The 13756-nt window shown below is 42.5% G+C and overlaps 1 protein-coding gene across 7 annotated transcripts in view; it reads left to right on the plus strand.

Moving 5' to 3' along the window:
- Positions 1-13756, plus strand: part of SGCE (sarcoglycan epsilon) — a 31774-nt gene that overhangs the window by 14222 nt on the left and 3796 nt on the right. For 5 of the 7 annotated variants that reach the window (XM_035128962.2, XM_035128964.2, XM_035128965.2 and 2 more), the window contains 7 exons: positions 3533-3605; positions 4724-4922; positions 7011-7173; positions 8644-8855; positions 9733-9759; positions 12645-12833; positions 13105-13148. In XM_035128962.2, the coding sequence (XP_034984853.1) occupies positions 3533-3605; positions 4724-4922; positions 7011-7173; positions 8644-8855; positions 9733-9759; positions 12645-12833; positions 13105-13148 (907 nt within the window). The remainder of the gene's footprint in view (positions 1-3532; positions 3606-4723; positions 4923-7010; positions 7174-8643; positions 8856-9732; positions 9760-12644; positions 12834-13104; positions 13149-13756) is intronic. The other 2 variants (XM_060280763.1, XM_060280762.1) reach the window with 1 other exon arrangement.

Consider the following 13756-nt stretch of genomic DNA (forward strand, 5'->3'; position numbering starts at 1 on the left):
AAGCCCGGGAGCTGGCTGGAGGCGCAGCTCAAAGCGCGCGATCGGTAAGCCCCAGCAGCCAGCAGGAGCCTTAGCGGGCAGCGCGCGAAGCCCGGGAGCTGGCTGCAGCCGCAGCTCAAAGCGCGCGATCTGATAAGCCCCGGCAGCCAGCAGGAGCCTTAGCGGGCAGCGCGCGAAGCCCGGGAGCTGGCTGGAGCCGCAGCTCAAAGCGCGCGATCTGATAAGCCCCGGCAGTTTTTGCAATTTGATCTGCTCTACAATTCTCTTTAATTACTAACTCTAACACGGTTGTGTGTGTGGGTTTTTTTCCTTTCTAAACTGCCTTATGGATATTTCTGCTTAAGACATGCTAGACATACAATGAACTCTCTCTCTCACACACACATTACACATTCTAGATCATTAGCAGCTAATGACTGCTGTCAAAATCTGGGTGTCCAACTGTTGCTTCTAGAATAGCTATAAATCAGAACACAATCACACCACACTCTCAGCCTAGCATACCAGGTGGGTTTTTTTTTGGGGGGGGGGGACAATGTAAGCAACATTTCTCCTTAAGATCAAAACTGTTGGTTTGTGATTCTGGTTTAAGAATGAACTTTCATGAAGACGTTTGCCAAATTAAATTGCTGTGGTGTTTTTAAAGATGCAAGAAACAGAGAACATAACCCAGTAATATTGCAGCTACGCTGCCTTTGGAACAGATTCTCCCCTTCTTGTTTTAGCTTAGCTGCAAATCATAAATTGTTCTGCAACATCAGCAGTACAAGGGATTATCTCATAATCCATCCTGATGCTATTCTGCTTCTTTCTTTTTTTAAAAGCAACCTCTTAAAAAAACACCACACACATTCTCAAAAGCAAAGCTTCATTTTCTATAAGGCTGGCTATGCAAATGCTTTCAGATGAGTTTTGCTCTTTTGAGTAACTTCCTTAACAAGTTGAGGTTATTTGCAAAGAGAGAGTGAGTAAGAGTACACAACAGTGGCAGGGTATTGAAATCTTCAGAATGGCACTGTGCCCCAGAGTGACGACTCTATGATGCTGCATGCATACAATGCCTACCGGTAGTTTGCTTTACCATACTTAATTAAAAAATAAGACATCCCTTGAAAATAAGACATGGTGTGTTTTTTTGAGAAAAAAATTAATATAAGACATGTCTTATAATATGAGAAACACGGTACTGTACAGTAAAACGGAACTTTAAGGGAGCAGCTTATATTCAGGTATTGTCTTTTACCTTTACCCCCTTTGAATTTTAAAGGTGTGACTTATGGGTGCGGCTTATATTCGGGCCATTATGGTAATCAGTGCTCCCCCCCCCAAAAAATGTCTAATTTCCATACTCATATTGAAATACTGCTTGTAAGGATGACTCGATGTTATAATAGTACCATAAAAGAAGTAATTACAGTGATAAATGTAAATAAAACTTTTTGAAGAAGAAGAAGAAGAAGAAGAAGAAGAAGAAGAAGAAGAAGAAGAAGAAGAAGAAGAAGAAGAAGAAGAAGAACTGCCCCTCAATGAGGCCAAACTGTGAATCTCACAAAATGTTTAGGGGTATGCGTCCCCCCCAGAAAAAAGCACTGCATATAATTGTACACAAGAAGGTTCCCTTGGAACAACTATGCATATGAAAGCCATCTCCCTGTAGAATATTTGCTCTGTACACAAGGACTTTGGAGAAGAGCACATGATGATGCCAGGGTGGAGCTCCTTTGCATGTCCTTGCACCTTCTGTGTTTTTGACCAAAGGAGCTAAGAATGCCAAAATAAGGCTGCAGAGTTCACCTTTTATTGGCAGGAGTGTGTGCTTGGCACCTGGAATTGCAAACTTTTGCACAAGGTTGGACAGAGCTATAGAAATGTGGCCCTGTATGTAAAATATGTTCTCATATTGAGAACAAGGGACAGCAGCTGCATTCGGATATGTAATTGTATGTGTAACCCATTGAAAAGAATAAACAGCATCCGTACCCGTGTGCATATCAAGTTGAAAGCAATGGAGAGGATCTACAGTACGTGTAGGTGTACCGTACATCTGATTCATGCTAGCAGTTTGTAAACACAAGGGTAGCTGGAAATTTACAGCATGAACCTAGATATGTCCCATTCTAGAAGTTAAGTAGTGATGTATGGAAGTGAGAGCTGTACCATAAAGAAGGCTGATCACCGAAGAATTGATGCTTTTGAATTATGGTGTTGGAAGAGCCTCTTGAGTGTCCCATGGACTGCAAGAAGATCAAACCTATCCATTCTGAAGGAAATCAGCCCTTCTCAGAGGCTACCTCATGAGAAGAGAAGGCTCCCTGGAAAAGACCCTGATGTTGGGAAAGATGGAAGGCTCAAGGACGACAGAGGACAAGATGGTTGGGCAGTGTTCTCGAAGCCACCAACATGAGTCTGACCAAACTGCGGGAGGCAGTGGAAGACAGGAGTGCCTGGCGTGCTATGGTCCATGGGGTTACAAAGAGTCGGACACAACTAAATGACTAAACAACAACAACAGAAGTTAAGTCCTATAGAGTTAGGTGGGGCTTACGCCCAGGGAAGTGGGGATAGGGTTACATCTTTAGTGACGTTTCTATGGATTTCTGAGACCAATGAAAAATTGGCTCCATGGGAATGAAAGTACAAATGTCACCCATTCCTAGGGATGATCCCAGGAACACAGTGTCCATGTTTCAATAAAAGGAATAACATAACGTAGCATCCTAAAACAACCCACAGGCCAGCAATACAGTGTTATAAATGTAACTAAAAGCAATTAGAAACATTCAAGTTATCAACAATAGAAACTCATTAAGAAGTTGCCAAAAATAAGTGGGGTTTTTTTGGAGCCCATTTTAAAGCTTGTGCTGATGAGGCCTTATGCAAATCACTTGGGAGGAGATAACATAACCAAGGCGCTTTCACTCGGAAGTCCCTGTCTTTCATAGCTGCTCATCTGATTGATTTTACAGGTGGGCCTATGAGCCTTTTCACTGGTTTTGATGTGGCTGGTTACCTCCTTTGTCCACTTGCTGTTATTTGGCTGGCTCTCACACAACGTATGCTCTCCTTTTTTTTGAGGTATAATGTGTTTTCCCTTCTCCCTTTTGTCCTTCCACAAAAAGCTTGAAGGGCCCAACCACTGCCCAGATTTCTCCGCGTCTAACGCTGGCTTTTCACAGCATATTGTTGTTGTTGTTTAGTCGTTTAGTCATGTTCGACTCTTCGTGACCCCATGGACCATAGCACGTCAGGCACTCCTGTCTTCCACTGCCTCCCGCAGTTTGGTCAAACTCATGTTGGTAGCTTCGAGAACACTGTCCAACCATCTTGTCCTCTGTCGTCCCCTTCTCCTAGTGCCATTAATCTTTCCCAACATCAGGGTCTTTTCCAAGGAGTCTTCTCTTCTCATGAGGCTCATCACAGCATATACCGGTATATATAATTGTCAAGCTAGATGCAAGTTTTTCGTGCTCAACTGATAATAGTTTTTGGAAATATAGTAACAAGTTTCTGGTTTATGTTTCTTCTTTCTTAGATCACTGCTTATAACAGGCGCACCTTTGAAACGGCCAGACATAATTTGATTATTAATATAATGGCATCAGAAGGTAAGCATTTTAGATTGCACTGATACATAATATTACACTATTAGGAGATTCTTTTAGAATAAATAAATGGCGAAAGGATAGGAAAGAGGTATGCTAAGCTATCCTGTATTTAGTTAATTGTATTGTATTTTGTTATTTCCAAGCCACCTCTGTTAAAGAACTCTCCTTCATTCCATTTTAGATATCGGAATGGCATAGTAGCTCAGTTCACACGTTGTGAGCCATTTATGCCAAGACTTAAGTGCTCATTCCTAGTTCAATCCCTCACTTTTCTTAGAGTGATCATCACCATGGTTTGCCTCAAGTGAGAAAAAACCCATAGTGTGATGCGAATTTCTGATCTCAGTTTGTAGGCAAACTGTGGTTTGTGCAAACCAGGAAACGAGGGAGAGAATCGGAGTGCATAAGGAAGGGGAACAAGAAGCTACATGAGTCTTAGGTGCTGACATGATCAGCCTTGGGATGGGCAAATCCTCTAATTTCCATTTCTCATTTTTTCATTCCTAAGTTCAGTTCTTCACTTTCCCACATCAGCTTGTGATCTATTTATTTGTAAAAGTCCTTAGGAAAATTCATCAGTGTATTAGGACATCCCCCCCATAATACCCATTTTTGAAAAGCAATTTTCCCCATATAATGCAATTTTGTATGCTATTTTTATGCACACTTTCCCCTAGTACGTGCAGTTGTGTACACATCCCTTGTCTGGATAACTGCATTGCAAGTTTCGGAGAAGTGTGAATTTCAAAGGATGGCTGTGTTTTTTTGTGTGTGTGTCATTTCAGCAAGTGTGATTAAGTAGGTGCTCTTTTAAATGCGGACCGAGTTGAGCTTCTCCCCCATCCTTCAAGCAGCCAAATGCAAGCCAGTGGTTCAGTACAGAGATCATGCAACCACCAGTCTTGTAACTGTGGTTAAGAGACTGGATGCCTCTTGAGCATTTGTGGAAGTTGCTTTGCAAGCCTTAGATTTATAAATCTAAGCAATCTTGGATTGCTCCATAGTCGGTTATATTTAGAAAATGACAGTGCTGTATTTCTGATTCATTATTCTCCCTTCTTTGTAATTTTGTGAGAAGACAAATAATAAGGCATAATTAATGTTCTCTTTGCAATTAGATTTTCCTTTACAATATCAAGCAGAGTTCTTCATTAAGAATATGAATGTAGAGGAAATGTTGGCAAGTGAGGTTCTTGGAGACTTCCTTGGAGCGGTGAAAAATGTTTGGCAGCCGGAGAAACTGAATGCCATAAACATCACCTCAGCTCTTGATAGGGGAGGCAGAGTCCCACTTCCTATTAATGACATGAAAGAAGGGTAAGCAAGTTTTCATTATATTTCTGCTAGCATTCCAGATATTTTAGAATGTACAACTTGCAACAAAAGCAGTAAAGAGCCTTAAAGCAGGGGTTGCCAATCTTTCTGGGCTAGTGAACGTATTTGGAATTTTGAGCAAGTGCCATTCATGCAAGTCACAAAATGACTGCTGCGTGGGTTTGTGGCATAATACAAAATGGTGGCTGTGGGGGCATCACCTCTGGGTAATGGGCTTGCACACTTTTTTTTATAAAAAACACCAAATAATATGGAAATGAGCGCTACACTTCTGCTACGTTCTGCTGGTTTTCCACAATAGGCTTTTATCAGGTAAGAAAATGCTAGGAAAACTGAGCAAAGTCCTTTCTGAATTCAGCCGAAATAAAATCTGCTTTCTTGCCATTTCCACCCATTGATTCTAGTCCTATGAGTCATTGCTCATAGGACTCAGTTTTCAGATTCAGTAAAGGTAAAAGGTAAAGGACCCCTGGACGGTTAAGTCCAGTCAAGGGGACTATGAGGTGTGGCACTCATCTCACTTCAGGTCGAGGGAGCTGGCGTTTTTCTGCAGATAGCTTTCCATGTCATGTGGCCACATCTGGTGCAACGTAACACCATGACAGAAGCCAGAGCTTCCCACCACAGCAGTACCTATTTATCTACTTGCACTGGCATGCTTTTGAACTGCTAGGTTGGCAGGAGCTGGGACAGAGCAATGGGAACTCACACCGTCGTGGAGATTCGAACTGCCGACCTTCCTATCAGCAAGCCCAAGAGGCTCAGTGGTTTAGACCACGGTGCCACCTTCATCCAGACCCAGTACTGGCCTGGTTAGCACAGAATGAAGTGGGATTATTAAGTCTCAGAATTTAGACACGGTGCTTCTGGTAAGGTAGTTGAAGATTCCATTTGATTTTTAAGCAGCCACATAACACAGCTGGCTCATGTTCAGCTTGTGATAAAATTAGATCCTTTCTACTCATGCTGCTGCAAAGCCAGGTTGTGCTTGAACCCACCCAGTCCTAGCCTTTACTTGGAGCTTTGGGATTTTTGGTGTGTGTTTTTTGGTACCTAAATACAGTACAGAACTACACACTTAAATGTTAACCTGTGTGATTGGGTCCAATATCCCAGCCTGCCATTGCTCCCAAGTGCATGGTTTGTGAAGGGTGCAGCTACACCACACTGTGGCTTAATGTAGAGTTGAGGCTGATGAAAGTGGCTAGGAAATGGTCAGTGCACTAGAAGTGCTTCAGACAGAATCCAACTAGGCACAGCTTAGTGCTTCTTTGACTCTGCCATGGCAGTGGGGAATTTGCTACCATTGCATCCTCTCAGTGCCATCCAGAGAGCTTTTCTGAGTAACAAAGATACCTTTTCAGCCTTATCCCCTTCCCTGTGTTGAGGAGCACTGCAGTTGTCCAGTTTGCTTTGCTTGGTGCGCTCTGCAGGCAAAGTTGCTCACATGCAATCTGACTGAGACTCGGCTAGTTCTGTGGTTTCTCAGAAAAGGGGGGGGGGACTCAGTGCCCTCTGGTGGTCAAATTTTATTCAACCATGAGGATATAAACAGGATCCTTGGACGTTTTGCTAAGCAAGGGTTTGCTTGTTGATCTTGCCTGGTTAAGCTTATTAAGGGTTTTGCCCATTGCTTATTGCCTTTGCAAAAGGCTCCCTTTTACAAGGTGTAATGTCTCTGTATTGAAGCAGCCCTTGCTACATCTGATTTTGAAGTCCTGTTTGGGTTCACTGAATCTAAATACATACAGATTTATTTCCCATATTTCATTTGTGGACATGGTGATTTGAGAGGGCAGTGATTTAGGACCCCAGGTTATCCTGGATAATTTTGGTCCTGGGTCCAGTTCTTTGGTGACGCATTCAGAGAATCATAAAGCACATGCTGTAGTTTGCTGCCAGCTTTCATGTTGTCTGCTTTTGAACTGTGCATAATCTGCAAATGAGCTGTGCAACAGAGAGCTAAGTGGAAACAGTGAGGAGCTCTTTCCATTCACAGACGTTTGGATCCAATCCATTGATTGAAAATTTATCTGTGACCATCCTAAAGCTGTCAACATTTCTTTGCAGTGTCTATGTTATGGTTGGTGCAGATGCTACATTCTCCTCCTGCTTACGGGAAGTTGAAAACCCGCAAAATCAGCTGAGATGCAGTCAAGAAATGGAGCCTGTAATAACTTGTGATAAAAAGTTCCGTGCCCAATTTCAAATAGACTGGTGTAAAATCTCCTTGGTGAGTTGCTGGTTGGCAGTATTGCAGAACACACACAGCCAATTTGTCTTTAAAATAATCTTCTGGAGGGCAGATTCTGTAGATTTCTTTTTAACCTTCTGAGGTTCATGGGATGGACATGAGCTGATGCTCTGGAATGCCCCCCCCCCAGAGAAGTCCATTTGCCCCTGCAACTAAATGGTGCCCAGCACCTGAAGAAAATCTAGGTTGTTAAACCAGAGACAGCGAACCTGGTACCCTCAAGATGTTGTGGGAGTCCAACTCCCATCAGCCGCAGCCAGGATGGCCAGTGAATCAGGATGATGAAAGTTGTAGTCCAACAACATTTAGAGGGTCACAACTTCGCCATCCCTGTTTAAGAGTACCCATTGGGGGGATATGAACTGTCAGTACAGACAACAGTGAACTAAATGGATCAACTGTCTGACTTAGGAACATGGTTGAGTTGGTTAGAGCATGGTTGGTGCTGATAATGCCAAGGTCGCAAGTTCAATCCTCATGTGGGACAGCTGCATATTCTTGCATTGCAGGGGGTTGGACTAGATGATTCTCAGGGTTCCTTCCAGCTCTACGATTCTATGATAGAAAGCTGCCTTATACTATGAAAGAACTATGCCATTGCTGAAGAATTAGAGTTAAGGTATAACTAGTTAGTAACTCTTCAAACTATATCACTTCCTCTGTAAGCCTTGCTCAAGGAGATACTTTCCTCAAAGCACAGTATCCTAAGTGTTCACAGTCCCATTGATTTCAATTGGATTTATTCCCCAGTAAATATGCAAGTATTTCATATATTGTTGGGACTCCAACTCCCATCAGCCCAACTACAGGGCTAATGGTCAAGGACTAGCAGAGTTGTGGCCCTCCAGATATTCTTAGGAGTTCCCCATCCCAGCAGTAAAGCAACCATTCAATGCTAAGTAAACCTCTAGCAGTGGTTTTGTGTCATCTCCTGTCGATCAATGACTGCTTGATTGTTTACTTAAAACTATATACGGTATATCCTGGCTTTTCTACCTAAGGAGACCAGAATGGAGTACAGTAAAAAAACAACACATGACTCGTTGCTGCCAAAATGCCAAGAAGGGCTCAATGCCCTGATTATTGTTTTTTTAAACTGGTGTCTTAAACAAAACCATACAAATCTCCTGTGGGAGAAACTACAGAGAAGGCCGTCTAATGACTTGTCCTCTTATGAATTCCTGAAGGTCCAGCAAGAAGGGTCTCTGTAGAAGATCTCAGTTCTCAGGCAGGGTTCTCTAGCTAATGCATGATGTCCTTTGAACAGAAAGTGAAAAAAAGTGTCTTGATTTTTACAACCAGATTTCTATACAGACAATATGTGGTAGAAATTTTCCTTAAAAAAATAACAATTTATGATTCTGGAGGGCTGTTGCTTAACCTCTGCTGGTTTATGATCCCCATTTTTTCTCCCAAGGTCTAAAATATATTTTGTCTGTTTGGTATCAGGTTGACAAAACACAGCACGTTTCCACCTATCAAGAAGTGGTCCGTGGAGAAGGGATCTTACCAGATGGTGGCGAGTATAAGCCGCCTTCTGAAAGCCTGAAAAGCCGAGACTATTATTCAGACTTCCTCATTACATTGGCAGTGCCCTCCGCAATAGCCCTGGTGCTTTTTCTAATACTTGCTTATATTATGTGCTGCCGAAGGGAAGGCGTGTGAGTACTTTGAAACATTAATAAGTATTTTATAATTGTGTGAGTTTAAAAGGTACACGACAAAAAGAATAGTAGATGAACTTGATTCAGTTCATAAAAACACAGTCCGTTTTTAGCCTTTTCTAAAACATGCAATAAAATCAAATTACAGCTACTTGTTAACTTTGGAATTAGAAATTTTAAATTTATTTATTTTTAAAAATTCAAAAACTGAGCAACCCATTTACAAATCTATTTAACCTGACAGTAATTTGCAGCTAATTAAAAGTAAACGTAGTGTCTAACAATTAAAATAAACCTTATTAAGATTGTGAACTGAATTTAGGATTATAAAAGCCAAAAGCATTTTTTGAAAAAAATAAAAGCAGCAAGCAACACAATTTCTTCCATTTTACATGCACCTGTTCTGGGAACATTTTAGTTCAGCACCTGTCCTTTTAACGTGCATATTCACTTCTCTGTGTACATGTCTTTCATCTATCCCATCTCTTTATGTGCTTTCTTCATCCATGCCTTCTCATAAACCCTGTGGCAAATGCTTCCAAGTTGTCCCAAATGGTCATGATCCAAACGAATGTGCAGAAACAGGAGCTTGATGTGCAGCCAACTCTTTCTTTGAATGTTTGCCATTGCTCCTCTCACTGCTGAAGACGCAACCCTCCAAAATGCAGCTTGCCTCTTCGGCTATTAAGAGCTGCAGAAACAAATCTCCAAAGGCAACTCCAGTTGCATGTTTAGCTCTGCATCTCCTTGAGATCATGATCCATTGCAACAGGACCAGCATTTCCATACCATGACTTATTTCCATCGGCAGTTAGATTTAATGTTCCAAATATCAATGCTATTATTTAATTCATAACTTTTGTTTTATTTTTAGGGAAAAGAGAAACATGCAAACACCAGAGTAAGTGTCTTCTTTCCTGTTATTTTCTCCCATCACTTAATTTTCATTTCCCGGTAGCTTCTCATGCTTCATACATGTATACCATCCTCATTCTCCTTAACTTGTTCTTCATCTTTGTGGTGGCTGCTTTGAAAAATGTAGACTCCTGAGAAACTGAGTAGGTCAAAATAAAAAGGGTTTAAAAGCTCATAATAAAAGAGGCCAGAATCAGAATATTAATATTCAAGTTTTGAGGTTTGTGATATTACTGTCAACTTCTATAAGGTAACAAAAAACATATACTCCATAAAACTGCTTTTTAAAGTTGGGTTTCTATTAATAATTGTTAGCGAACCACAAGAAGCCAAGCTCTAAAACATACCAAATGAAAAGCATTAACATCTGCACTTGGTTACATGGAACAGAACGCTGAAAAGCTCATCATACTTTAGAACAGGAGTCGTCCAGTGTTGACAGGTGGGCGGGACCACCCACTTGTCAATCACCTAACAGCTGATCAGAGGTTGGAGCAACCTTTGAAGATGCACTTGCTGTAACCAACCAGCAGCTGATTGGCGGCTCCCTGAAACCTCTTTGAAATCTGTTTGCAGGAAGTGGCTTGAAGCCAAACTGCTTCTTGCAGACAGAGAAGGCGAGCTCCACTACTGCAACCGTGATCCTAAGGAGGTGCCCTCTCGGAGCTAAACAGGCCTTCTCAGAGGTCCAGAGAGTCCCAGGCCACTTCCCGCTTTTGAGATCCCTAGCTCTAATAAAAATTAAAATGACAACACCCAAAACCAAAATAAGGTACAAACAAAATACACAGGGCAAGAATCTGAGCTTGAGGCCAAATCGCCCTCCTGCCCTCCACCCACCCCACCAAGCCTGGTGCTGATCAGCTGTCAGGACGTGATTTGTGGGACCCATGCTGGGCCTAATGAGGCCTGTGGGCTGGACTCTCAGTGGATCACTTCATAAACCCCCCCAACCTTTAGCACCAGGATCATAATCAAAGCCAGTGACACCTTGTGTCAAAGGGGCTTAATATTCGTGGGTTGAGAACCCTCTGGTTGAGGGCATAGGTCAATGCAAGGCCAGTGGGCAACCTATGCTTATCCCAATGCAGCCAAGGCCAAAGAAGACATAATGTTGAATGCCTGTTGAATCAAACACACCTTGTACCTTTGTTGTTGTTTAGTCGTTTAGTTGTGTCTGACTCTTCGTGACCCCATGGACCAGAGCACGCCAGGCACTCCTGTCTTCCACTGCCTCCCGCAGTTTGGCCAGACTCATGTTGGTGGCTTCGAGAACACTGTCCAACCATCTCGTCCTCTGTCGTCCCCTTCTCCATGTGGCCTCAATCTTTCCCAACATCAGGGTCTTTTCCAGGGTGTCTTCTCTTCTCATGAGGTGGCCAAAGTATTGGAGCCTCAGCTTCACGATCTGTCCTTCCAGTGAGCACTCAGGGCTGATTTCCTTCAGAATGGATAGGTTTGATCTTCTTGCAGTCCATGGGACTCTCAAGAGTCTCCTCCAGCACCAAAATTCAAAAGCATCAATTCTTTGGCGATCAGCCTTCTATATGGTCCAGCTCTCACTTCCATACATCACTACTGGGAAAACCATAGCTTTAACTATACGGACCTTTGTTGGCAAGGTGATGTCTCTGCTTTTTAAGATGCTGTCTAGGTTTGTCATTGCTTTTATCCCAAGAAGCAGGCGTCTTTTAATTTCGTGACTGCTGTCACCATCTGCAGTGATCATGGAACCCAAAAAGTAAAAGCTCTCACTGCCTCCATTTCTTCCCCTTCTATTTGCCAGGAGGTGATGGGACCAGTGGCCATGATCTTATTTTTTTTGATGTTGAGCTTCAGACCATATTTTGCGCTCTCTTTCACCTCATTAAAAGGTTCTTTAATTTCTCCTCACTTTCTGCCATCAAGGTTGTGTCATCAGCATATCTGAGGTTGTTGATATTTCTTCCGGCAATCTTAATTCCGTCTTGGGATTCATCCAGTCCAGCCTTTCGCATGATGAATTCTGCATATAAGTTAAATAAGCAGGGAGACAATATACAACCTTGTCATACTCCTTTCCCAATTTTGAACCAATCAGTTATTCCATATCCAGTTCTAACTGTAGCTTCTTGTCCCACATAGAGATTTCTCAGGAGACAGATGAGATGATCAGGCACTCCCATTTCTTTAAGAACTTGCCATAATTTGCTGTTGTACCTTATTTGCTACTAAATAACATTCAGTTGCTTTCTCCATGGTCCCAATGAAAATTGGCGCCCCCTCCTTGAAGTTGCTGTTCTTCCCAGGAGAGAAGCTGGCATAGATACCAATGGAGGCTTCCCACCTGGAGGTCAAAGCAGTTGCTAGAAACCACAGGAGTGGAGGCTGCTCTTCTTGAGGGTTTCTTGCAGGCATCTAAAAGGACCACTGGCTTGATGCAGGAGGCTCTTAAAGCAGATGTGTGTGTGTGAGAGGGGTGTTATTGGGACCATGATGGTGGTAAAATGGGTTAACCACGTCTTTGGATCACAGGCGTGGTTCTGGTCTCCCCCCTCCCCCAGCTGTTACTCAGAAGAAGAAATTAGGCACATTAATTGCAGTTATGTATCTAGCTTGTGCCCAGATATTCCAGTTGAAACAGAGGGAAAACCTGGGTAGACTGGATATAACCTCCCAGTGCTGTGTCACCTAACCCCTCTAAAAATAATTTCCATTTTTTTTTAAAAAAAAATCCAGTATATGCTATTTATAAACCTTGTCTTTTACACCGACGTTGTGGTAATCTATCAAGTGGCTTTAAATGTCTGTATTATGTTTGTACTCTTTATTTCCACAACACTAGCGATTCTATTAAATATGGGGGGCAAATGTTGTTTCCTTTTGATCTAGCATCCAGCTGGTCCACCACAGTGCCATTCAGAAATCCACCAAAGAACTTCGGGAGATGTCCAAAAACAGAGAGATAGCTTGGCCTCTCTCAACGCTGCCTGTGTTTCACCCAGTCACTGGGGAGATTGTGCCACCCGTTCACCCCGACAGCTATGACAACACTAGCATGCCACTGATGCAAACACAGCAGTAAGTATCCCTCTTTGTGCCTAAGACTGTGAGTTTGAGTTTTGTGGTGCTTCTGCTGATTTCTTCCATGGTGGTGGTGCTGTTGCCATCTCATTCTACAGGACAATTTGGCTCTTGCGTTTAAATAGCAAAGCTCTGGTTACACACCCCAGTAACAACCTTTTCCCAAAGCAGAAGTCTTGGAGGCTTTTACTGTTTAGAGTTCAAAAGAGCATATATATGTTTTAAAGAGGTTGTATTATTATTACTATTACTATTATTTTATTTGTAGGAACCTGCCACATCAGACTCAGATTCCGCAGCAGCAAACGGAAGGTGACTCTTATAATTATTTCTTGAAAAGGCAGAATATGACCTAGTTATCAACAAGTGCTCACAGATTCATTGCAGCGTTCTTGTTCCCTTCCGCATTTTGCGTGGGCCAGGTTTCCCAAAGTTAATAGCAGGGGGGGGATGAGGAGCAGGGTGTGAGAAAGCTTTGTATTGCATAGGCTGTAAGAGTAAGAATTAACAAAATTTAGACGGCATCTGTGAGATGCAATAGTGGAAACAGAAAAGAGTGAACTGGAATCTTCAATCAATATCACTTCCATGGAAATGAATGGCAAACCTATCAATGGGTATCAGCTTGCCAGACAGAACACCCCCCCTTGCCTTGCCCCCCCATGCTGTTTTGGGTTCTCCTGGCTCTCCCCAAACCAGAGTTCGTTAGGATAATCCTGTCCTGCCTGAATCCCCCCTTTTCTCGTTTTTTCCCTTGGGAAATGTGCTCCACACTGGTGAGGTTTAGTGCTATGTATGGGTCTAATTATTCCTTGCGCAGCCCAATTATTCCTTAGTTGCTCCTAAGTTGCTCAACTCAAGTGAGCTGCCTGGGATGAAAGTGAGTGTTTCTTCTGTCACATATAAAATAAAACCAATTA

Source organism: Zootoca vivipara, chromosome 12 (assembly GCF_963506605.1).
Source record: "Zootoca vivipara chromosome 12, rZooViv1.1, whole genome shotgun sequence".
Lineage (NCBI taxonomy): Eukaryota > Metazoa > Chordata > Lepidosauria > Squamata > Lacertidae > Zootoca > Zootoca vivipara.